We start from the raw sequence: 26,507 nt of genomic DNA on the forward strand, positions 1-26,507 counted from the left end.
TTTACCTGTTATGTACAAAAGAGCAACAACTTCATTGTTTCGGGATTCAAAAATCTCAGACCCAGGCCCTGGAGTACCAGGAGAAATTCATTGCAACTGAAGAAATTCAGGAGACTAAAAAGACAAATCTTACTACACTTTGTAATTTATGTTTTGGAGGTCTGACTGTAGATCTCTTGCCTGCTTCATCCCATGGAAAATGTCAGACTGGTCCAGGGACATTTTCATTTTCCATCAAATGATGGCATGCAGCTGTGGAAAGCAACATCCTGTCCCCAGATGAGATAATTTTATAATAATTACATCCATCCGGTAATTTTCATCCCCCCACCACCAGCAAAAAAATACTAAGTTGTGGATAGTTTTTAAGTATTGTATGCTGTCATCCTAGATGAGGAAATCTTAATGTTTCTAGGGAATCCCATGAAATCAATGGGATCTGCCTCCAGAAAATGTTCTGCCTGAATTTTTTTTTTTTTAAGCAGGTTGGAGGGGGTGGTGTTGTTTGCCCTTTTTTTCCTTTCTTTCTTTTTTTTTTTTTTTTTTTTTCCTGGATGGCCATTGACCTAAGGACATGAATACTAGGCACCTCCTACTCCATCCTGAATCCCATGTTTCTGCCCTAAGAAGCAGCTTGCCTCACCATTCCCTAGGGGCTGCATGGGGGAAGAATAGGGAGTTTTGTGAAAGGCATTAAAAACCCTAAGTTCCCATGATGATAAGTGCAGCCCAGACTATAGAGAGCAAGCCTCCCCACCCATTCTCACTGAGTCGCAGCTTAATCATTGCCCAAGGAGTGGCTTTGACTCTCGCTTCATTTAATGAGAGTTCTGTATACCTAGTCCACAGGAAGAATCCAGTTTTATGAGCTTCCAGCCAAGTTTTGCTTTTTGGGTTAGGTTTTTCCCATAGCTTGAGTGATTTGTCTCTGTTCAGGAAGATCAGAGCTCTCACTTTCTCCTCTCCTCCTTCCCACCAGGTAGAGCCTGGAAGGACCATCCTGGCCCAACCATCTTGACTCTGAGGATTTGGGGAAGAGAGAAATGTCTTACGGGGGATCTTTTAGGGAGTTGACAAGGAGTCTGCTTAAGTGACAGAGAAAGGCAAAACAGTCTGACTTAGAGAGGGCTCAGGGTTACTTTGATTCCAAAGAAGGTCCCTAAGCAAAGAGGCTTGGGGACTATTGAGTTAGAGAAAATTAGAAATCTAAGTTATAAGTCCTCCTTACACCATCCTCTGACTGAACACCATACAGGGAACAGGGGACAGGGATAGGAATGGGGTTGGCTGTGGCTGTTAGAAAAGTAACTGACCTTCACAGCTTACCCAAGGCACATCCAGGAACACCCCCAGATGTGGGCAATCTAGTGGGCACAACTCCTGTCAAGCTCCTGCCTCAAATGGAGCATCTCGGCATCAGGACACAGTCTCTGCCTAACTCTCAGTCTGATGAACTCCGTGTAAATGTCCAAGTATGGAAGCAACACAATTCCCATGTGGATCTTAGGATCCTTGACTTGAGGGTTTAAAATACCATAAAGTAAATTGGACAGTTTTATTCAATTCAAAACAAATTTCTTTAACATTCTAGTGTTCCTTTCTTTTTGATCTACTTTGAGTCTATAGTATAATAAATGATAATATGAATTTACTTAAAACTCTAAAATGTGAAGATTAGCAAAATCAGTCTTGTGAACTCATCATTGCTTTTCCAGCCAACAGAAGTTAGGGTTTGAATATAAGTCACCTCATCCCTTCTAGATGTGCAATAGCAGTGTGCCAACTTGCATGCATGCCTCAGATCCATGCCCCAGCTCCAGTGGGTGTTCTCAGGGTGGGGAGCCTTGTACACATCCCTTTATGGCCCACTCCTAAAGAGGAATGTGCACCCCAGGGACACACAAACCCTGCCCACTAAGGCAGCTTCCTCTTGCTCTCCCACTGCCAAGTGAATCCCTTCTTCCTTGTGGTAGAGCTGTGGATTTAAATCTATTACTCCCATGCTCAATGTTTTAAAGCTTCCTTTCTATAAACCTGGGGCAATCCTTCCATGTCCTGCTTTTCTCTATTCCAATCAAAGAGCAGCCCTGGCTTCCTAAGACAGCCTGGTGAAATCTCCATTTAGAGACCTAGAAAGCCCATTGCAAATAGAAATTAGGTTCTTTTCCAATACTGCAGAGGAACACTTAGTCCCTCTCTAGGACCCCAGGATGTGTTTCAAGGGCTGGTGTCCAGGATTATCACAGAGGCCTATGGTGAGGCCATCTTTTGCCCTTTGCCTTTTGTAGACTAGACAGTGTTGTGTGGGAAGGGCAGAGACTCTGGGTCCCTCTTTGGGGATATACCTATAGGGGATAAAAGGACAATGGGTAGTGATGGGCTGCAGTCCCATCTGTGGACATAATAACCAATGGGTAGCTATAGCAAAAGCAAAGCCAGGAAGAAAAGAAAATGTGCCAAGTTGCTTCAGAGGATCTGCTTCCCAGAGTACTGCTTGTGTTGAGTGGAGCCAGGGTGTGGACCAAGCTCTCGGGCCAGAGGCCAGTGAGAGGAAGCAGCAGCTCCTTCTTAGGCTGTGTTCATCTAGCTGCTCTTCCCTGAGAGAGGCCAAGCTCAGGCGACCCCTCTAGCCACATGCCTATTGCAGGTGCCTTCCTTCCCTTGCATGGGCTCTCTTGGGGCCTTTAGAGATAGAAGTTGTCACTCTTGAAAGGGGATCAGATGTGGTTAGGTTGGAGGAAGAGAAAAAGAAAAAAATCTGGGCTTAGGAATAAAAGAAAGGGATCAAAAAGACCAACAGCTCTGGGGCTGGGGGTGTAGCTCAGAGGCCCTGGGTTCCATCCCTAGCACTAGAGAAATAAAGAAAAAGTAAACGCAAGTTAACAAAACAATTGAGAATTTGAGCTTTGCAGTCAGTTCTGAGTTCAAGTTCAGTTCAAGGCCACTCTCAGCCACTTGGCGAGTCCTTAAGCAACTTATCAAGACCCCATCTCAACACTGTAGATGGAGATCATAGCAAAGGGACAGGGCAGGTAATAGGTGAGACAGGAGTTTGGGAACCTTGGCCCTTGCTCCCTTTGCTGACCTAGGGCTCTGATGTCCTATGAAGAGGAGGATGGTGTTCACCTGAGCAGTAAGAGGAGTACATTTTGCCAACACTGCCAGTCCATGTACCACACGGCAGTGCTCAAAAACTGTAAAAAAAGAGAGAGAGAGAGAGAGAGAGATCTCTCTCTCACCTCTTGGGGCCGTGCAGCACCTGGTAACCAGTTCTGCAGATGGAACAAGAGCTGGCTGGTCCACGTGGTAAAGAGTGTGAGCAAGGGTGTGTGTGTATAATCTCTAGACATCTTAGTGAGGCATACACAATGAAAAACAAATGTGTGGTATTCTGGAATTTAAAGCAAAACATCCCCAAAACAATCCCCCACATCAGATGATTTTGGTTAAGATCAGAATGCCTGCTTTCAGCAGAAAAGGGATTTATTTATGGGCTGGCCAGTGTGTGCTCTGCATCTGGCAAGCAGGCGGTGGAAACTTGAAATGAGATTTCTTGTTTGGAAAAGGCTACCTTGGGCCTCGTGCATGCTAGGCAAGATGCTACCACTGAACTACACCCCCTGCCCAAGGGCTCTGGTTTTTAAATGATGCCGACTTTATCCATGGGAGGGAGGATTTCTCAACCCTTGAACTTGTCCAGACCAGGTACCTGCTTCATTTCCATAAAGGTATGCTGAGAAAAAGCTTAATGTGGCCCTAAATCCTCTGCCACACCCTACCCCAAAGAAGGAACGAAGTTACCTCCCTTCTACCAGGAATGAGAAAGGCATTTGAGTAACTGATCTCTGCATGACCCATACTGTACATGTGACAGAAGAAGAGAGCTGAGTCACTCTGTGTTTGCTCTGTGACCATGGGCAAGTCACTTAACATCTCTGAGTCTATTTTCTCATTTGTAACTAGAATGATCCTGACCACATCTCAGGGTCTAGGGCAAGCCACTAAGAATCAAAAGGGGCAGCAGGCCCTCACAATAAATCTGTAGTCTCCAGGTATTCCTCCTCTCCTGGGAAACCTGTCAAGCTTTGCATTTCTGTTGCAGAGAACATTCCCAGTAAGGCAGTACCTTGCACCAGCTTGAGACTAGGCTTGCAATGTGCAAACAAAATTGCCCAAAAGAGCCAGGAAGAGAGATGGTGGCATCCACTGGTGGTAGCCGTCTTGGGTCCCTTCATCCCCTCTACCCAGGAGACCCCCCAGAAAGGGAGGCCCCAAGGTCAGCATGCAGGCCAGGCATTTGCTTAGGGCACCAGCTACACAGGTAAACCCAAGGAATCAGGGGAAATAGACACCTTCTTTAACTTTATATTTGTTTTATAATTTGTATTTTTTTTTAAATGTTGAATTATATGAGTGATGAGGTGGATACCATAATTGTCTCAGAATTTAAGATACAAAATATCCACAAGAGACAGAAGTCTGCCTTCCCCCAAGGGAAGGTCCAAGGAAGGTCCCCCAAGAACCTGACTTCTTATGAATGATTTGGGACTTTGTTGTCTCCCCCTTCCAACCCTGAGGCCTTAAAAGAACAACATGAAGTGACAAGGGACCATTTATGACCTGGGGTAATTATTAGGGGCAGGGAGTGGGTGAGATGGCTTGTTAGACACACAGATTCCTTTAGGGAGGCAGCAAAATAGTGATCCCCTTTAGCATCATTTCCTTACCTGCATCATGAAAGCAATAATATAGCCCACATCTCAGTGTTGTCAGGAGGAATGAATGGTGGAATATTTAATGCAAAGCTCTTATCACGGGCCTGGCTCATAGCCTGAGCTTCTGCTGCTGATGCAGAAGTTAACATCACTACTGCTTCTCCTTAAGCATTGTCCATCTTGTCCTAAATGTTCGTACTCACTACATGTAACTCACTCCTTCAGCTCTGTGGAACCACATCAAAGCTGAGTCTTCACCTCCTGTCTTCCTTTCAGAATAGGAAATGTAGATCTTAGCTTTCCACTCTCTACAGAGCACTCAGTTCTGGAGTTAGACGATAAACCACTTTTGCACTTCTCTGGAAACGCCCGGTAAACAAACCCCGTTGGCAGAAACTCGCCTGGTGGAACTTAACTTAAAATTTCATTCATGGTAAAAACTGAAAGAAACAAGCTTACATCACATCCAAACAAAGAAGGGTATCCTTAGCACCACCCCTTCAGTTCTTTCCTAATGACTTCCAGAAGGGGATTGATTCCTCTTTTCTAGAACTTTCTTGACACCTAGGACACCCAGGAACCAGGTCACAGAGAAGAACAGAACCAAAGTCACTGTTACTTTCCTGTGGACTCCAGTAGTAAGAAATGAGACTAAGGTAGAACTAACCCAGAGACACACATTCTCCCAGGGGACCACCTCTTCTCCTAGCCTTAAGAGAGGAGGAAAAAACAATCCCAAGTGGTCAGCCCCTCCCCTCTCACCTAGGCGAGACCCTCGATCCTCAGTTATCAAGCCAAGGCAAGTAGAGAAATCCTTATCACCAAGTTAAGGTTTTAGTCAAAGCATTTTGCCAAAGTCAGCATATCCAGGCCTCCCTCCTGTCCTGGGCGAGGGTCCCCCTTACCACCCGGGCAGTGAGGAAGCACAGCACACGGAGGAAAGTGTAACTTTGAGTCATTTACAAGGACCTGGTCGAGTTTGAGCCCTGACTGTTTTTGGTATGTTGTGGGGTTTGTTTTTTTGTTGTTTTGTTTTGGTTTTTGTTTTTTTGAGTGAGTTGCTTGACCACTCTAATCCTGCATCAGCTGTGAAATAAGGGAGATGAGAGGATAAGGCAGTGAGATACTTATATAATGTGTGGCACACATGGGTCCTCACAGATCATAACTATTACTATTATTATCAAATCACTCTTGTGCCTATTATTTACTTCGCTTCACCAGCCTTTGGAGGAGCTGCTTATGAACAGGAAAACCTGCCAGAAGTAGAGTCAGCACCTGCTGGATAACCTACAGCTTGACCACTAGCTTCTGTGTGGTTTTGTTCTGTTTTGTTTTGTTTTGTTTTTGGGTACCAGGGATTGAACTCAGGGGCACTCAACCACTGAGCCACATCCCCAGCTCTATTTTGTATTTTATTTAGAGCCAGGATCTCACTGAGTTGCTGAACACCTCACTTTTGCTGAGGCTGGCTTTGAAATCCCGATCCTCCTGCCTCAGCCTCCCAAGCTGCTGGGATTACAGGCATGCGCCACTGCTCCCAGCATATTTTGTATTTTCAAAAATGATCTTTCACCAAGCCCGCTGGTGCACAATGGCTCTGAAGAACAGAACCAAAGGCTGAAACAGGAGGACCCCAAGTCTGAGACCAACCTCAGCAACTTATCAAGACCCTGTCTCAATGATAGTAGTGTGAAACAAACATTCTACTACCTCATGTACATGTATGACTACATGACCGATGTGATCCTACAATATGTATTATCAGAAAAATGAGAGATTACACTCTATTTATGCATGACCTATCAAAATGTATAGATGTATTCTACTGTCATATACAATTAATTAGAACAAATAAAATTTTTAAATATTTAGAAAGGGATAGGGATATAGTTCAAGGAAAAATTGCCAATGCCAAAAAAAAAAAAAAAAAAAGAACAAGGAAGATCTTTTGGAGTAATGTGAGGTCAGAGTCCACTCTCATTCGTAATAGAGTCTGGACTAGGCAGTGAGGGAAGTTTTTGCCAAACTTCAGTACTGCCTGGTGCAGAGGCCATGGGAGCCTCTTACCTGCCCCTGAATCATCACAACTTTTGTGGGAGGAGGGTTTCAGGACAGCACTGGGTAGAAAATGCACATTTGAGAATCAAATGCAGGTTCCAACTTGAACTATTTGCTATGGCTTCCTAGCTCCGAGGTTTCGATATGGGGTTGCCCAGCCAGCACCTCTCACTTCTCACTTGCTCACCCCATATTCTCTCCCTTTCACTGCCACCATACGGCATTTCCAAGGTGGCCCCCAGGCAAACTCTGTGGCTTTCCAAGGTCAGGCAGATGGAGTCCTGCTCTCCAGATTTCAGTGTAAAGTGGGAGGTCAAGCCTTGCCTCCTCTTCAGTCTGAGACTGTGACCTTTCCTCACACAGACAAGGAAACTTGAGCTCAGGAAGATCACACCTCTCTTCCAGGACTTCATACTTCTCAACAGGGATATGCAGAAAGCTGTTCTCTGGGTTCTGAAGCCCCAGAGAGAGCTTTTCCCTGTCTGTCCTGCTTGTTCAGTATGTAAATGAAGGCCTGAATTTGTGGTTCCAAATCTGAGCATGCGCCAAAGTAGAATAGCAAGTCTGACAGGTTCTAGGGGCCACACCTCTTAAGAACCACTGGCTTAGATAAGGGTTTCCTGAATTGCCTTTGAAGATATAGATTCTGAAGATTTGAGTACTGCCTTGAAACAGCAGCTTGGTGGAATCTCAGAGAGCAGAGGTTGTCTGGGGAGGGCTAGGGACGGGACGTAGCTCAGTGATAGAGCGCTGGCTTAGTATGTGTGAGGCCCTGGGTTCCATCCTCACACTGCTAAAATAAAATAAAATAAAAAGCTTTCTGGAGAGAGGACATGGTCCTCAGTTTGGGCCCACCCACCAGTGCCTGGGATAGTCATATCCACAAAGGGGACTTCTGTTCTCTAAGACTGTAATCTCTGGAACTTTTCAACTTACCCCTAATAAAACTAAAGTTGGTCATGTGCACTGTGGATACATTTAAATTTTGTCATGAGCGTATAGTCTGCTTGTGTTTCCTAAGGAGAGAGCAAGTCATGCCATTTCTTCTGCCGAAGTTTGGTTTTGTTATTTTAACCACATGGTGATGCGGGAGGACTCCAAGACCTCTAGCACTGCCCTTCCAATGCGGTTCTAGCCTGCATTTAAAGTGGGGGAGGAAGATGAGGAGAGGATTATAGGAGGCCTCAACACTGGGATCCTGTTTGTTCTTGCTGGCACTGCTGGGCCCAGCCTCCTGACTAGTGACTTGACCCATCCCAGGCTTGGCATTCTGTGGTGAGCTGAAGTTGCTATGGAGATGGGTGAGGCCCAGAGCCCGCAGGTCTGGGTGGCCTGACTAGTTTTTAAATGTCGAATCCTGAGTGGACATAGAAGGCCTTATCTCCACCTCCATGGCTTTCTTAAAGCATGACTGATATTTTGGAACCCAGATATTTTGATGGGGAAACCTGCAGCCTGATGTTTGGTCTGTTACTTCCTGGCTATTGCAGATAACTATGCCTGTGTTCACTCACGTTCAGGGTGTTGAAAACAAAAGCAAAACCCAGGGCCGATAAACATCTTACTGAAGGAGAAAATTCAAGAGAACAAGCTTTCCTGGGTATAGTGACACATACCTGTAGCCCCAGCTCTTAAGGAGGCTGAGGAAGAGGATTGTGTATTCCAGGCCAGCCTGAGCAACTAAGCAAAACCCTGTCTCAAAATAAAAATGAAAGGGGCTGCAAATGTGGCTCAGTAGTAGAGCACTTGCCTAACATATGTGGGGCACTAGATTCCATCCTCAGCACCACATAAAAATAAATAAATAAAATAAAGATATTATGTCCATCTACAACTAAAAAAAATTTTTGTTTTTTAAATGAAAAGGGTTGGGGTGTAACTCAATGGTGATGCACCCCTGGGTTCAATCCCCAGTACTGCAAGATAGATGATAGATAGGTGATAGATAGATAGATAGATAGATAGATAGATAGATAGATAGATAGATAGATAGATACGAGAGAGAGCTAGAGTGAGGTTTCCTTTCCTGCCTATCCCAGTAAAATCCTGTCCCTCTCTGTTCCCCCTCTCTGGTAATTCCCTTCTGTAGAGTTCAGTCTGAGATCCCAGGAAGTATGGAAGCCAGGAATCTGAGCAGTTTCCTAACCTTCCCTCCCCATTGGCTTTGGCCATTCCCACCTGCTCATCTGATCATAGTGGACCTCTGGGAGGTGGTTAATGAGTGTGAAGTAGATAAACTTATCCATATTCCTCCACCATCCAACACTCAAACAGACTCTCACAGAAACCAGAAAATGCAACCCCGGTATCCTAAGTTTCCCTGCCTCTGCCCAGCCACTGTCTCAGATCATAGGAGGACATGCACCAGGCATCAATAGAATGCTTCTGAATTGTCTTTCTCAAGGCTTATTGCTCTCAATATTGTCATTATCATTTCTCTCCCTACAGAATCTGACTAGCTGTAGCACTTCACAGTTTTCAGAGTGTGTTACATACTTGGGTACCTGACTTAACCACTGAGCCACATCCCCAGCCTTCTTTATTTTTTAATTTCGAGTCAAGATCTCGCCAAATCACTTAGAACCTCGCTAAGTTGCTGAGGTTGGTTTCACACCTCAGCTTCTGCCTCAGCCTCCTGTGATTTCTTTTTTAATTCTCTGGAATTGGATATATTTCCTTTAATTCCAGGTGTGCATTTCAGGGAAGATTTCTGTACCTGTCCCTGAGGCAAGATTTGCAATGACTCACTAAAATGCTGATCTTAGCTAGGTGCCTTTTTAGCAAGGTGTACTTTCAGTGGGGAGTGAATATGAAAAGAAAAGATGATCAGGAAACTGTTCATGGTGGGCCTCAGTTTAGGGCAATGCTAGGTTTTCATGTCTCTGAAGCTGCCAATAAGCCCCACATGACCAGGTCACCTGTGCATTCATCTAGAATTGGAGATTCTAACTAGGTTTCTGGAAGAGGTAGAGATGCTGATGGAGTTCCAGACACAGAGCAAAGATAGGGACTTTAAAGAAATATCATCTTTCAAAAGACTTTATAAGGATTTACCCTTAAATCTCAATTGTGACCTATGTCACATGCAGACATAGAAGTATTTGTCATTCACCAAATACTTCCTGTGCAGCCCTGATGGGTCTTTCTCACTATTTTCTCTGGGTAAATAATTATTCTTTGTAGTTTCTGGTTTTTGTTGTGAGATATTAGAAGATCGATCCAGTGAGGAGCTGGGTGGAAAGGCTTGTCCAAAGAAAGAGGACCCAGAAGAGGACCTTCCAGTAAATTTTAGAGGTCCTCTATCACTGGAGTATCATTCATTTATAGGATAATTATTTTCTGATTACTATTTGGTCCAAAGTGTAGACGGGGCAGAGTATACAAAAAGAACTAAGAAGTCATCCTGACCTTAGGATTTGCACTCCCTCTGGTGAGATGGGAGACTAATGATCAGACAGAGGAAGGGCAGAGCCTGAGGATGTTGGGGGTGGAGGGAACAAATGCTTCCAGGGATTGTCACCTGGGAGGAGACTGGGGAGACGTTGTGGGGAGAGCAGGCCTAGGTGGTCAGGGTAGCATTTCAGGAGGAAGGACTTGAATGAGCAGAGGTGAGAATGCCAGAAACTGATTTAGGAAACTTAGAGATTACATCTAAGGAGCAGAGGAGGCAGGTTCAGCGGCATCTCTGTTGGGGACAGATTAGAAGAGTGGAGCTGTGACTTGTTAGCAAGGACTTGGAAGTTAAGGGACAGTACAGAGCAGTGAGGTTGAGGAAAGAGTTTTTGTTCTGTTTGATTTTTCTTTTAGGATCAAGAGACCTGCCCATGTGCTGTTGGCAGAGACAGAACTGCAGAGGCAGGAAAGAAGTTAATTAATGGAGCAGGTTCTTGAAGGAGACAGGAAGTTTTGAAGGAGAGAGACAGAGAGGGCCCAACTACCACTGCTGTTTTTTTAGACATTTAGCTTTAGAATAGTTTAAGACGTACAGAAAAGTTGCAAATAGTGTAGATACCCCTCAGTTCCTTGTTAGCTCCCCCCATTGTAGCATGGTAACATCTTACATTACCAGGTTACATTTGTCACAACCAAGAGACCAACATTGGTACATTATTATTAACTAAACTCCAGACATACTGGGATGTCACTGGTGTTTCCACTGATGTCCTGTATCTGTTCCAGGATACCACATGACTGTTTGTCTCCTTAGACTCATCCAGTCTGTGACAGCTTGTCTGTTCTTGTTTTTCATGACCTTGACATTTTTCTTTGTTCAATTTTTTTTTTTTAATATATACACGTGTGATTGAACCCAGAGGCACTCTACCTCTGAGCTACCTCTCTAACCCTTTTATTTTGAGACAGAATCTCACTAAGTTGCTGAGACTGGCCTCAAACTTGTGATTTTCCTGCCTCAACGTCCCAAGTCACCAGGATTACAGACCACTGCATCCAGCAGCCCTTAACAGTTTTGAGAAATACTGGCCAAAGTATTTTGTAAACTGTCCTCAATTTAGTTTTGTGTTGTGGCCCATCTTCTAAGAAAAAAGTTAGCACAAGTGAAGAAACAAAGAAATTTCCAATGAAACAATGGGGGGAAAATCTATCCTTTTTCTCTCTACACTGTCAAATGGATGGAACTATTTGGGACCAGATGGCAAAGGAGCTTTTCCCAGCAAAACCAGACTGTTTCCATTTGGCTTTTGTTGGAAACAAAAAAAGGTAACCAGGCAGACTGTGGGCAGGGCCTTAGGCTGGAAGTGATGACTGTGGACTTTCTCCCTCCATCCCACCAGCTGGCGATAGGGCACATTGCTGTCTTCTTCCAAGGCCCCACAAGCAGAGGATTATCAGAGAATCTGTATCAAACATGCTCAGATCCTGTGATGACCAACAAAAGAGGCAACAGCTATGGCCATTGCGTGGCCAACATGACTGCCACATATCAGTTTATTAACCTGAGAAGAAACCATCAACTTGTCTCCCAGACCCCCTATACAGGCATCCCTCGGTATCTATGGGGGATTGGTTCTAGGACCTTTCCCTCCCCTTCCTCTACCCTTGTGGATACCAAAATCTGAGGATGCCCAGGTCCCTTACATAAAATGACATAATATTTGCACGTAACTTACAATGTAAATGCCATATAAATAGTTGTCTCACTATTTTGGTTAGGGAATAGTTACAAGAGCCAAAAGTCTCTAGGTGTTCAGTACTGATACCACCATCATAGACTTAACTACATTTTCCATCTGAGGTTGATCGAACCCCCACAGGCAGAACCCACTGACTGTATTTTTATGAAGTCCCTTAATAATTGACGTGGTGCCCTTTTTTTAAAGGTTAAAGCTGACTGATTCTTGCTGCTTGTCCCTTTTTATTTTATTTCTCCTGTTATTGAAGTAGCTGGGGGTGAGAACTGGGTTGGGGGGAGAGGAATCCTCTTCAATGCTACACCAAAAAGCGAGTTCTCTAAGGAGGTGCTTGAGAGTCCCTTAGTGCAGCCTAAGCAACAATGGGTAGTCAGGTTTCATGGCCCTGCCACCCCAATCCATTGTGACCCAACCAACTGAAGTAGTCTTTGTAATAGCATTACAGAAAATGGGGTAGCTAATGGCTTCCACAGCATTGCCTCGGGCCAGTTCGCTTAGCTTAGAAATTCAATCAAAAAAGGCAACAACTCAGTCCTCTGTGATTTTTGTGAACCACATATTCCCAGTCTTGCCCCCCGCCCTCTCTTCTCTTCCTCTGGATTTCTTGAACCTCCCTCCCTTCTGATGGGGGTTTTTAGGTATAAGAGGTAGAGATCTATTATTGGTTTTTTCATTTCTCTTGAGCCAACTGCTTTTCCTTCCTCATTGTTCCATAGGGTTGTAACTTTAACAAGCCAGCAGCATGATGTTAGATTTGGGGAAGTGTCCAAACACAAAGGACTCCCAGCTCCTGCACCTGGCCTTATCCTTGGCCAAGGTGAGACCTGCAATACTTTCTTTCTCCTCTGGTTCCAGTTCTCCAACCCTGTGCCCTTTTTACTATCTGTACATGTAGACCAGATAAACAGTTGGACTTTAATGGCTGTCCATGAAATGGAAGGAGCCTTCCCAATGCAGGTTATACTTAGGTACCCTATTGATACCTGAGCCTGGGGCCATTTCCAAAAAGACCCAGCTGCTGCTCTTGGGAAGCTTCTGTGCAGGGTGCAGCTTTATGCCATCCCCTGCTGCTTGTCCCTGTTATGTTTGGATATGAGGTGTCCCTCAAAACTCATGTATGAGACAATGTAAGAAGGTTCAGAGGAGAAATGATTAGGTTGTAAAAGAGTCTTAACTCAATCAGTGAATTAATCCCCTGATAGGGATTAACTGAGTGGTAACTAAAGTGGTAGGGAATTGGGACGTGGTCTAGGGATATATATTTTGTATCTGGAGAATGGAGTCTCTCTCTCTGCTTCTTGATCACTATGTAAGCTGCTTCCTCCTGCCACACTCTTCCGCCATGATGTTCTACCTACCTCACCTTGAGCCCCGAGGAATGGAGTCAACCTTCTATGGACTAAGACCTCTGAAACCATGAGCCCTCAGATAAGCCTTTTCCTCCTCCCACATTGTTCTGGTCAGATCCTTTTAGTCACAGCAGCGAAAAATGTGACTAAAACAGTCCCTGAGCATGGAATTGTTTTCATTCTTTTCCTGTTTTGGAATTTTCCTCTTTGATAAGGGATGGGTAAGTAACTTCATTTAACAATGGGATAAGATGACTCAGGGATAATTCCTTGGTATGCGAAAGCCTACAGAAGATAGGACAGTCAAGAGCACTCCTGGCCCCAGGTACCAGGCATTTGCACAACAGGATTGTCAAGGCTAAGAGACAGAGGAAGACCTGCCCCACCAGGGCCTGCCCATCCACAGAGACCCACCAGCGTGTGCTTGTCTAGGACCCTGTGTGTGGGGGTTGGACCACATACTTTTTCTAGCCCAAGTGCTCCCAACTGCACCCCACCTCCTGGTTCTCTGACTGTGGCACTCCTGTTGGTTGGGAGAACCCAGACAGGGGAGAATATCCAGGGTGGTTGAGACTCCTGAAGAGATCCTCTGCTGTCTTTGGATTAGACTGGGAGACCCTCACTCACCTGTGTGACATAATAATAAAAAGGAAAACCTGACCTGTGTCCTTAAACCCAAAGGCCTCAGGTTCTGTTTAACTCCAGAGTTTCTACAGCTTCAAACCTGGTATCTATGAGTTTTTCTCTTCCACAGTGTCCAGCTGCAAGGGACTTAGTTTGGTGTAGTACTGATGTTTGGCATCACCTTACTTAAGGTGGGGACTGAGAGACATGGGAAGATGCTAACTACAGATTGAAGGTGCCATGTCGGTTGACCTTCATGCTGAGATCTTGTTCACCCAAACCCCATTCAGCGTCTCCTCCTTCAGAAGGACTTCTTCTAATATAATCTCCTTTATTCTTTAGCCATATTTAAAAGAAAAGGGAGAGCCACACCTTTCCATTCCTGTTTTATAGGTGGGAAACCTGAAGCAACAGAACTTAAGCTGGGAATTACAGATTCACATTGTAGGAACTTGCCTACATGATAAGAACAAATCAGCTTCTACCACTGGGGGCACAGGCAAGATTGTGACCACTGCAGGTTGAGGTACTGGGTGGTCCTTCCCACAGTCACCATCTCTACTTTCCACCCAACATGTCCAAACCCACTGCCATTGTATGGGGAAAAGGAGAGGGGGAAAGAGGGGTCTGTCTGCACCACGGACTGTCATGGCTACCAGGACAGACAATCAAGGTCCTTGGAGAGCAGGGCTGTGACACAAAGGTACCTCCATGGAGGTGGGCTGACTAACCAAACCTGGTCTCACTCCCAAGTTCAGCCAGCCATGCATCACTCCCTGGGCAAGCCCTGGTACGAGCAGTGAGGGAGCTCAGCTGCCACTAGGGATGTGTTTGGCAGGGATCCACCCCTCCACAATATCTGCTTCAGCAATGCCAGGCCAGGATTTGAACTTGTGAGTAAAGGACTAATGTGGATAAGAAAAGGCAGACTGATATGTCACTTGCTAAGTAACGTGGTCTGTAAGGACATACACCCGCCTGGTGCATGTGTTTGCTTATCTATGTAATCATCACCCAAGTAAAAAAACGAGAATATTATACAGGGCACAATGAAGCACACCTCCCAATTTCTCAGGAGGCTGAGGCAGGAGAATCTTTTGAGCCCGGGAGTTAAAGACCAGTCTGAGCAACAAAGTAGAGTAGTTGAGAATATTGCCAGCCCTCCCACACCCACCCACCTACTCACTATGTACTCTTCCCTGAGCATAAATCCCTCCCTCTACTAGAGGACACCACTTTATAATCATGACTTTCTTATTTTTCCTTTATCATTTTTTTTTTGTGCATACACATATAATAATTACAGTATAGTAATTTTAACTGTATGGAATCATATCATATGAATTCCTGTGGTTCTTGCTTTTGTTCATAATTGTGAGATCCACTCATTGAATTGCATATAGCTGTAGCTATTAACCTTCATAGCTATATAGTATTTTATTGCCTATGAAGTATCCAGGCTGTTTTGCTGGTAGGTAATTACTTATTCTCAGCTTGCTGATATTTCAGGTGCATGGATTGATCATGCACACTACTGACTTCTCTTCTACTACCAGGTACACTTGAGGGGCAGAGACCAAGGTGGTCCCAAGTCCTTTGCAAGTCCTGTTGGTCTCTCCCAGTTATGTCATTATGCTTCATTATTTTCTTAATTCAGAGACCTTTGCCCTTCAGCATTTGGGGACTGTTTTCCCTGGCAGCCAGGATTATCACCAGCATTTTATTGTCTTGCAGCTTGCTGGGATTGCAGTCCTTGCCATTGGACTATGGCTCCGATTTGACTCTCAGACCAAGAGCATCTTCGATCAAGAAACTAATAATTCCAGCTTCTACACAGGTGAGGGGAGAAGACTGTGTGCTTCTTCCAACTTTGGAGACTCCACGTAGACCCAGGGACTTGGGCCTGGGAAAGACTCAGGTCACATGAGCCAGTCCTGTTCCTTTCAAGTTGTACAGTGTTTTTTGTGTGTATAGTTCTGCCCATGAATTTGCATCTGACTGATGTGGTTTCTTTTCATGCTGGCTGAATTTGGCATTGTGACCATTCTCTAATGTGCAGTGGTTCTGGCAAAGTTGCTGCTGCTCTTGAGGGTTTGAGAACCTCCATTCACATCCCTAATACTTTCTCCTAATTACATGTCTTCTTAGACTTCATCATTTTCTTAACTCAGAAACCTTTACCCTTTTTCTGCAGTCCCACAAGAAGATGGCTCTTCTCCCCACTATTTGGATAGGGACTCAGACCCAGAGGAAGACCAGACTCCTGGGTAATATTAGGGGAGACTAGGGATATAGCTTGGTAGGGTAGCATGTGCCTAGCCTACACCAGGCTTTGGGTTTAATCCCTAGAACCATTTAAAAAAAAAAAAATAGGGAAGACTATAAGAGATTGTATTGAGTCCTTTGGACCCTGATACTTGGGTAAATGTCATGATGTTTGGTTTAGTTTTGTTGTTGTTTTCTAAACTGCTTTTGCTTTAGGGGAAAGGTTTCCAATTTTAACATGCCTGTGATCCTTTCTACACACAATCTCCCTGGCATCTTTTCTAGCATCCTTCTCTCACTCTTGTCGAGGGTCCTCTAAAGAGAAAGGAGACAAAATCTGTCAAGTGCAACTTCCCAGTTTCTGAGTAAACTCAGACTCTGTGGTTCCACTTCATGCCGAGTTTGGGGTAGGAACCATCTTATTTTCTAGAAACAAAAGAAGCTTCCTATTTTTAGGATGGGTCTGTCATGTCATGTCATCAGGCTCAAAGTGTAAGTTTGGTCACTTCCTTCCCACCCACCAAAGTTATTTTTGCAAAAGACAGAGAAAGCAGTCTGATGAGGGTTATCTCCCAGACTCCAGGAACAAGATGGCCGTGGCCAGGCAGCCACACTGACCTTCCCTTGCCCATCTCCCTGAGACCAGGCTGGAACCAGCTACTCAGGGAGAGGGTCTTTAGAAACAGACCATTTGGTTGCCTAGTCCCTGAGCCCTGTGGATAGTTTTCCTGCTTTTCATTGTTGTTAGCTGGGGTTTTTCTGGGTGTAGCTCCCTATTGTCAGAAAGAACTAAGGAAAAGAAAAGCTCAATGTATTTTTTTTTTTTTTTTTTTTTTTTTTTTTTTACTACACACAGAGTTTTTAGGGAGCAGGTTTCCATAGTGCCCTGACTTGTTTTAGCAACAGAGCATTTTTGTGAGTCTGAGGCAGGCTTGGAATGCCACCCTGTAGAGCAGGAGGGGGTGGGGACAGGAGGGGGCACTTGCACAGAGGAACAGGGCGTGGGGCACTGAGGGGACATCCTTCACACTCCTTGCCATGGTACACAGGGACCCCTGAGCAGCAACGGGCACCACCTCAGGCCATTTTCCTAAGCAAAAGCCCCACAGATTCCCCATTTGTGTCCCAGAGGAGGTCTTTAGCCCCCATTGTCCTGGCTGCTCCTAACCACCCTGCTTTTCCTTTTGGTTACCCAGAACCCTTAGGCTAATTCCACACATTTTTAGATGTTGGAGGAGGGTACAGGCATTTTTGAGCCCCTTCCTTGTGTGCCATTCACGATTTTACACCTACTATTAAATTGTTAGCCAGATGCATTGCCATAACTCTGGGAGGAGCAGGGAATTATTCCCATCTCACAGATGAAGAAACCAAGGTCTGGAGAGGTCGAATAGCTGCCCAAGTTCATGGCCTTCAGGAGGCAGGACTGAAACTCGAACCCAGGCTGCTTCTTGCTTTCTCCTTACAGGTCGTAGGGGGAGCTCTCCATGTAGGAATCAAAAAAAAAAGAAAAATCTGCACTGACTGCTCCCCTTTGGTGGGAACAGAGTAGGTTTTTCTTGGCTTTTTGACATCACACAAATTGTGGTCAGGGAAGAGACACCCTCATGCCAGTGGCCCTTGCCAACAGGTGACAGGCGGGAAAGTCATGTAAGGTGTCAGGAAAGTAATGACCACACTCTTCTAAAACCTTGCCTGACAGGAGCCAGGCCCTCCTCCGGAAGCTCCAAAGGTTCAGATCCTGTGGGTCATTATGGCCTCATCCCCACCCCACCAGTGGGCCTACCTGATGTGACCAGGAAGGTTATTTGAATACACAATTTCAGAGACATAGCACTCCCTACCTGGGGTCTAGAAACTGCTGTCCCTTTAGCTCGATTAGAAGAATACAAATCCCTTACAGGCCCCTTGCCTGCAAAACAGGACTCAGAATCTTGAAGAAGATTCTATAACCAGAAGCCCAGGAAGTAGGGCAATTGACACTAGAATATCATCAAGCTGAGTGGCCACTTGTGTCTGGCTGGGTCCTGTCTTCATGTTACTGAGTACTTGGGAAGCTGAATAATTGTTATCCATGGGCAAAGGGCCAAGGAGACTTCTCTGTGTCCCCTTCCCCACTGGCTTGAGACCAGCCTTATGGGTGAACTCATAGCTCCCTCCCAGCAGATGAGCTAAGAGTGCCAGCTACACCCTGGCTGCTGTCCTGACATCATGGGGTGACTGGCCCTTGCACTATGGCATAACTGTCTGCAGGGCCAGTTCACCATGTAGCTGACTCTTAAGAAAACCCTAATGACCCAAGGTGTCTTTCCTTTCAGTAGGGCAGAGCTTGCAAAATAGAGAAAGAGTGCGTAACCAGGCTGAGAAGCAAGGGGGGCAAACACTTTTCAACAATCAGAACAGTTCATAGTCCAGAACAGCTGACAACCTTATATGGGCCTTCTCTCCAATTCAGGCCCTGGGAGATTCAGCCCGTCAGCAGTATCCATAATCCCAGGCTGCAAACATGTCAGGGAACTTCATTTTCTTGGTCCCAGGCCAGCGGCTCTTCTTAACTCCTTGGTGTCCTTCCAGAACCGTGACCACTGAGTGAGGGAATCCAGGGGGGCTCCAAACAGAGGCCGTGAATGTCCATCCCTCCCTGGGACCATCCCCTGCTTATGGTTAGATGCCTGATAATTTAGGGAACATTCAACATTTCATGTGGTTGCTCCATGCCTCGTTTTCCCTACCTGAAACTCGCATAGCTTACACACGGTGCCTCTCTAACAGAGTTACCATGCTCAACAAATTGAATTCCACTGCTCTGTGTGTTAATGAAAACAGCTATCCATAGGAAGGAGAGGAATCAAGAGCCATTGAAGGGACAGAGTTAGGGCTTCTGTAAACTCCTGATTGAGTTATTTGGAGATGATAAAGCTAGCCAAGGCCAGAGGCTCTGGTGGAGTTTGTTCTTCTCCCCACAAACAGGAGTGAGGAACACTATTTACCAAGTGGCTTTACGGCCATGACAGGAGACTGATGCATACTCTCCTAACCTGAGCTGAGAGCCCTGAGACAGGTGAAAAGAATGCCCTGTTTCTTATGTAAAGGACACCCTGGCATCATATGCCACTGCCACACCAGTCTTTTTTTTTTTTTTTTTTTTTTTTTTTAGACTAGGCCTATAATGTCAGCCTGAAAAAAAGCAAAATAAACAACCCTTAAGCAATTTAACATGGTAATGCTCAAGAAGGCCCTGTGACGAACAACTTTTTCCATGAGTCACACAGAAAGCTAACATTCACTGCTTTATAAAGGGGAACACTTTGTCATTTCTCATTACCAGCCTCTGCTAACAAGCTTGGGTTCAGACTGTGAGTAGTTTTCTGAAAGGGAAACACTGGAAAGTCCCTTTAAGAAGCAAGCCAAGCCCTGCAGTGGTTCCATGACTTCTTGGGAGGGGGAACTTCCCTGCTTCCAGATGGGCCACACTATAGCCTGATGGCTGCTCCTTAAACCCTCAGGGACAGCTGCTGAGGGCTGCTAGTCTGCACCCCCACCCAAAAGGGGCTAATGCAAGGCCCTCCAGATCTTCAGCTGTCCGAGAAAGATTTAAAGCCAACTGAGACCCTTTATTTTCAAATTTCCCTCTGCAGAGCCCTAGAATGAATAGTTAATATTAACCAAGAGAACAATTAAGAGAACGTTCTCTCTGTATGGGAAATGCTCTTTCCTTTCATAATTCACTTCCTGTTGACCCCACTGTCCCAGCTTCTGCTAGGATCACTGGACTTCTGCACTGGGATGGGGACTTAGAGAAAACACGACTGTGTGTTCTTTCCCATTCGACTGCATTTCATGTGCTTATAAATACTTTTGATCTTTTAATACCCCCCATTTATTCATCTCCTGCTCTGGAGCTCAAAGGAGTGACCTCATCCTTCGCTTTCTTGCCCCAGTGATAGGAGGAAAAACTGGGGCCATCTTATTGTCTCACTCCCTGGTGTCCCCATGTTAAAGCCAAGAGCAGAGAGAGGCTATCCTCCTCCCCAGTGCCCTGTGCATGAGCTGCACCGCCTCCCCAAGTCCAGTCTGTGGCTCCACTACGTTTGACTGCCTAGGAGGATGACTCAAGGACAAGCTGCATTTGTCCCCTTGCCCAGTCTGGGCCAGGCGTGCACTGGAACAATACCTATATTCATGCTGCATGGGGTTTGCCAGTAACCCCACGTGACCTGACATCACGACAGATGTGGGGGAGAAGGGAAAGGCACAAATGCTCCCTGTGTGCATTCTGCTCTGTGTTGCCCGTGAGCCTCAGCTGCAGGCAGATTGCATGCTCTGTTGCCTGCAAAGCCTCTGCCCTGTGCAGATTGCAGATGTGGAACAGTGAAGTCACTGTGTCACCTGCCGAGAGTTCTCATCGCACAGCCTGCTGTGTATTGTGGGAAAACGTTGCATCTCTCTACTTCTCTGCACCTACTTGAAGGAAGTCTCTCTGGTCCCAGTTAATGAATAACAGGGAAAAAGCAGCAAGTATATAGAATCCATCATGGTGGTTATTAATAATTGTTAGCCAACATTTGTATTATTGAGATTAATAGCAGCTAGTATTTATTGGGCATGTGGGGATCATATCATTTAATCCTCACAATAGTCCTTGAAGTACAGTAGTGAGGATTGAACACACAGCCTTGCCCATGCCAAGCACCCATTCTGCTTCTGAGCTATACCTCCAGTCCCAACCATCCCATTTTGCAGATAGACAGCTTGCACAGAGAGATTAAGTGACTGCCCAGAATTGCAGAGCCAGCCTTCAACCCAGGCATTTGGGACTTCAGGGAGCAGGTGCTCTTAACATTGTCAGAAGCCCTTCCAAGCTGGGAGAGAACATGCCTGAAAGACAAGAGGCTCTGCGACTTCTTTGACTTCTCCACTGCTTTTCCTGTGGGGCCTCTGGGGGATGGAGGGTGGGAGTTTGAGCATAAGGCAGTCCCTCCAGGACAGCTGTGGCTTTTCAAGAACATTACTGTGGGACGGACCCCCTGGGCATTCCCTTGCAGGCTGTGGAATGAACGTAGCCAGGGAAGCTATACTGTATTCCCCTATCCCAGGAATTTGCATTGTTCAGGGTGTAGGCAAGAGTTGTAGAAATCTCTGCCCTTCTCCCAACTCTTTCCCATCAGCACTCAAATTGAAGACTTAGTAATGGTGTCACTGACCCTCCCCTTAGCAGGAAGAGTCCTTTTCATCCTTTACCTGGAACAACTGCATTGCAACTATAAGATCTCTTCAGTATGCTGAATCTTTTGAAATTTTCTAGCAACCAATCTCTTTAATTTTATTAGGTAAGGAAATTGAGGCCCAGAGAGAGAAAAATATTTTGCCAAAGGTCACACAGCAGTTAATAGCAGTGTTGAAACTAAAACAAGTCTTCTAACACTCACATTTGTGTCCTTTGCTTTAGAGCAAGGCACTTTTATGGTTGGCAGCATGTGCCCTTGAGTGTCACTAACTGCACATACCCAATGGCCACCTAGCAACAGGGCAGGGAGGCATTCCCAAGGGAAATTGGGCAGAGCTGGCCTCCTGGAGCATGCAGGTCTGGTTGAGCACAGCTCTTCCTGCTGGGAGCTTGCTCTGACAGCATCCTGTGAGGGACTCACCCAAGTCCCCGGAACTTAGCCCAAGTTTGGGGGTCTGTGTCAACTAGTTTGAGAAGACTCATCTCACTGGAAACACTGAGACTGGACCAGGTTGTGACCTGAGTTGAATGCAGGGTTCCCGTGGGTAGTCTTGTCCTACACTGGAGCTAATAGAGCCTTCCAAAAACCTAGGGTGAGGTAGGAATATATGTGTGATAAAGAGGATCCTGGAAGAGAGATGGATAGGAGGAAACAGGAGCAGAGGTAGAGAAGGCTGTTTGTTAAGGAAGGGGGACTTCTCTCCCTGATGTGGAAATGGAAAGATTGGAAGGAGGCATGGAGTCCCACAGTGGAGAACAGGAATTGTGGGAGCTATCTGGACCTCCAGACTAACATCTCTGTCCTCCCCTCAGGAGTTTACATTCTGATTGGAGCTGGGGCCCTTATGATGCTGGTGGGCTTCCTGGGCTGCTGTGGGGCCGTGCAAGAGTCCCAGTGCATGTTGGGATTGGTAAGTCTCCTCTCTGTGCTCCCCAGAGCCACTCTCACTCCTAACCCTACTCCCTCCCCAAAGCTCAGTAGGGAACAATCCATTGAACAGGTGGAATGGGGTGGGGTGAAAAGGATACCCAGCTATCCTGGGCCTCCCCATGTTCCTTCTCCGGCCCTCCCCTGCCCTTCTGGAGCCCATCTTATCACTTCTCTTAGGCAACTAAATGCCAGGACTTTGTTTTTCCCTTTCTCGAGGACCACGTTTGCTTTTTTTCCCTAAATCCACAGGTAATTTTGCTTTTTCTCCTTGTTTCTAAATCTGTTAGCCTTCCCCAAAATCCACAGAGTGTATGCACTGCCTCTGTTTCCCCAGAGCTCTGTGGTTTTATGAGTGAGCAGTAGTATTTTATTGCTCACTAACTCCTAACTAACACCCTATAAATACCAGTTTGGGGGCGGGCTGTGCCCACGCTTTCCTCCGGGAAGGGTGCCTTTTCCTGCCAGAGGTCTCACAACTCTTCCTGTCTGGAAAATCCTTCCTTGCCCCTTCTAAGCCATTCATTTGTGCCACCAGATGCCTGTACCCCAGACAATCGTCATTCTTCCTCATTCTAAAACACCCTTAGATTTTTTTCTGGCTTGTTGTCTGGGATTGTTCTCACCTGGTCATCCCCTCTTTGCCTTCTAGTTCTTTGGCTTCCTCTTGGTGATATTTGCCATTGAAATAGCTGCAGCCATCTGGGGCTATTCACACAAGGATGAGGTAGGTTTTTTTCCCATAAGATCTCTTGGGTCTGACAGTGGTGTGGGTTTGAGAATTGGGAGCTGAGAGGAGATGAGGGTGGAAGGGGATTCAGCCTTGGAAACTTAGAAAACTCTGTCTCAAAATAAAATTAAAAGGGCTGGGGGTATAGGTCAGTGGTACAGCATCCCTGAGTTCAATCCCTAGTACTGCAAGGGGGGAAAAAAAAAAAAAAAAACATGGCTTTCTATGGGCTGGCCACCCTTGCTCCTTTCTCTAATCTATAAACGTGTTCAGGTGCCACCGTGAGCCAAGTGCCATACCAAACATTATGCAGGGTCCACAGATGCCCAAACTGTGGTCCCCACTTCCAGGAACTTTGCCATCTATTGTGAGAGAAAGACGTGTTTGGCAAGCTTCATAGAGTGATTTATATCCCGAAGTCCCTTGGGATTTTGTAAAAGTAGAGTGAGGAAGGGGAATCTCCACTGGTTCGGGAAGAAGGGTGCACTAACCTAAATCTTGAATGAGAGAGAGGAGTTTAGGAGGAAAGTGGGGAGAGTCAGGGGACTTCCAGGCAGAAGAAGGATCTGAGGAAAGCTGAACTTGGGCTTCCACAGGGAACACTGAAGAATTTGGGGCCAGGCTGGGCCACACCAGCAAAGTTTTTAAGAAGGGCCAACTTGTCTCATTCAGCAGGGAGGGGAGAGAAAGAGAGATATTAGAGTCAGGAACCCTGTTTTATTGTTTTTGTTTTTAAGAAGAACTATCCAAGCAATAAAAACTGCAGTCATAGAAATACAAAGGGATAATTATGAAAGATGCCGAAGGATAAAAGCTGGAGGTTGGTCTGGCAATTGGGTGTGGGTGAGGGTCAAGGGGACAAACATGCATTAAGTTGGGATGCACCTAGGTGCAACAGCATGATGCTAATGCACCTTCGTGTTTGCTGCATACCAGACACGATGCTAACAGCTTAATGTGACTATCCCATTTAATCCTCACAATAACCTATGAGATGTGAGGATTGTTATCACCTCCTGACTCTATGTACAGAAATGGGCATACAGAAAGGTAGTCATTTCCCAAAAGTCACAACTGTATGAAAAGAAATGGGAGCCTGAGGAAGGAGCCAGGTTGGGAGTTGGATTTTTTTTTTTTTTAATTTGTTAGAGGGAGGAGATTTCACTTAGTTAACAGGTAGAATGGAAGGAACCAAGTGGGGCTAAAGGGACTGACATCTGTGCAAGAGTAAAGGAAAAATGACAGGAACAAGTTCCTAGAAGAGGTAGGAGGAGGTGAGCAGTACCACAGCGGCCCCAAGAGAGGCAGTGTTAGAGGCCTCTGTCAACTCGGTGACATTTTTCCAAGCACGGGAGTTTGTTGGCTGAAGATTGAAGAGAGCGAACAGGTAACCCGTGCTTGTGAAAAAGCCGCCTTTGCCATTTCAGGTGTCTGTTCATTTCAGGTGATTAAGGAAGTCCAGGAATTTTACAAGGACACCTACAACAAGCTCAAGACCAAGGACGAGCCCCAGCGGGATACACTGAAAGCCATCCACTACGCGGTAGGTGGAGCGCGCGGACCTCCCGCCTCTGCCCATCTTCAGGTGGTGTCTCCCGCAGCCTGCTTGGTGTGCCAGCCTGCACACCTCTCCCTTTTAGCACCTTTTCTTCTCGTGTCCCTCATCCCCATCCCTGCTTTCTGTCTGCAGTTGGACTGCTGTGGTTTGGCTGGAGGTGTGGAGCAGTTCATCTCGGACATCTGCCCCAAAAAGGACATTCTCGAAAGCATCCAAGTTAAGGTAAAGTGAGAAGCAAGCCTCAGGCACCCCTCCTATTACTCTGGGCAAGTCTTTCAAAGGTAGAAGTGGCCCTCTTCTCTAGGAGGATGAGTGTTCGAGTGCTTCATAAATAACCCTTCCTTAGAAGAGGGACTATAAAGGAAGGGGACAGGAAAGGGAGAGGTGAAGAGGGGAGGAGGACATGATCAAAGCATGAAATGCATGTGTATGGAAATGTCACAGTGAAACCCATCCATTTGTACAATTAACAAGTGTCAACGATTATAATAAAAAGAAATAAAAGCAAACATGAACAAAATAAAATTAAATTAAAAAATACTTCTTCCACCTAAAAGGGCCCCAGAGTGACCATCTTTTTTCTCCCCGGTCCTGGGTCCCATTTCCTCAAGGACAGGAATAGAAAAACCAGACCAAGGAGCTAACAAAGCACTCAAGCCCCCTGCAGACACTGGGTATCTGGAACTGCCCCCTGCTGCCCCAGCCCTTCAGCTAGTGAAGACCGGCATAGCTTTGAGTCTTGGACTCCTGCTTTTTAGACTTAGTAATGGCTTACAATTGTAAACTAGGTTTAATGTCCAGTCTCCAGAATAAAAAAATCGCTCCACACACATATCAGAAAAAGACCCCAGGGGCTTGGGGATGTAGCTCAGTGGTAGAGCACTTGCCTGGCCTGTGTGAAACCCTGGGTTCATCCCCAGAACTGGAAAAATAATAGCAACAATGAAAACCTCAAACCAGGCATGGTGACACACCTGTGTCCCAGCAACTCAGGTAACTGAGGCAGGAAGATCATAAGACAAGGCTCAGCAATTTAATAAAACCCCAAGCAACATGGCAAGATCCTGTCTCAAAAAATAAAAAGGGCTGGGGATGTAGCTTAGTGGTTGTAAAGCGCCCTTGGGTTCAATTCCCAGTACCAAAAGAAAGAAGGAAAGAAACCCTAAACCTCTTCCTTCCCTGATGCCTTGCCAATTATAGGCACCACCTCCCACGTCTCTCTCAGGTCCCCTTTCCATCCACCAGCCAGGGCATCTCTTAACCCTGAATATTCCTATTCCCAGCCCATTCTCTGACTACCAGGGTTCACAGTGTGAGACAGGTGCTGTCGGAGGGGGCAAGTGCCCCAGTGTGGGGATTGTGTGTGACCCAGGTCTGTTTGCCTCCCCAAGTCCTGCCCTGAGGCCATCAAAGAGGTCTTCGACAACAAGTTCCACATCATTGGTGCGGTGGGCATCGGCATCGCAGTGGTGATGGTGAGTGGCAGGGTCATCTGGGGAGGGGCTGGCCTTCGCAGTAGGGAGCACCTATTGAGCACCTGCTCTGGCTGGGCACTGTTTGATTCATTACACTGACTAATGTAATCCTACAAGGTGAGTGCTATTAGTATTTGCATTTTATTACTAGGTGGTGGAGGGCTGGGGGTATAGGTCAGTGGTACAGTGCTTCCCTACCATGTGCAAGGCCCTGGGTTCATTTGCATCACTGCCAAAAAAAAGGAAATGGGCAGGTTGGGTAAATTGATCAAGGCCTCTTAGCTCATGAGTAAAGGATCCACAGTTTGAACTCCAGGTGTCTCCAGGATTCATTCTTCTTGCTGTTAAGGTTCAAGGGCAAATGCAAGGCAGTAGCAATGCCTCTGCTCTCAGGACATGTCTCACTATACAACTGTTTGTCTTTT

At 45.9% G+C, this 26,507-nt stretch overlaps 1 protein-coding gene across 1 annotated transcript in view; it reads left to right on the forward strand.

The window, feature by feature from the left end:
- The window catches only part of Cd9 (CD9 molecule), a 33,051-nt gene that overhangs the window by 5,238 nt on the left and 1,306 nt on the right, over positions 1-26,507 (forward strand). Inside the window, exons 2-7 of the mRNA XM_047548897.1 lie at positions 15,634-15,736; positions 22,205-22,302; positions 22,972-23,046; positions 24,494-24,592; positions 24,740-24,829; positions 25,999-26,082. Of these exons, the coding sequence (XP_047404853.1) occupies positions 15,634-15,736; positions 22,205-22,302; positions 22,972-23,046; positions 24,494-24,592; positions 24,740-24,829; positions 25,999-26,082 (549 nt within the window). The remainder of the gene's footprint in view (positions 1-15,633; positions 15,737-22,204; positions 22,303-22,971; positions 23,047-24,493; positions 24,593-24,739; positions 24,830-25,998; positions 26,083-26,507) is intronic.

The sequence above is a fragment of the Sciurus carolinensis genome, chromosome 4 (assembly GCF_902686445.1).
Source record: "Sciurus carolinensis chromosome 4, mSciCar1.2, whole genome shotgun sequence".
Classification (NCBI taxonomy): domain Eukaryota; kingdom Metazoa; phylum Chordata; class Mammalia; order Rodentia; family Sciuridae; genus Sciurus; species Sciurus carolinensis.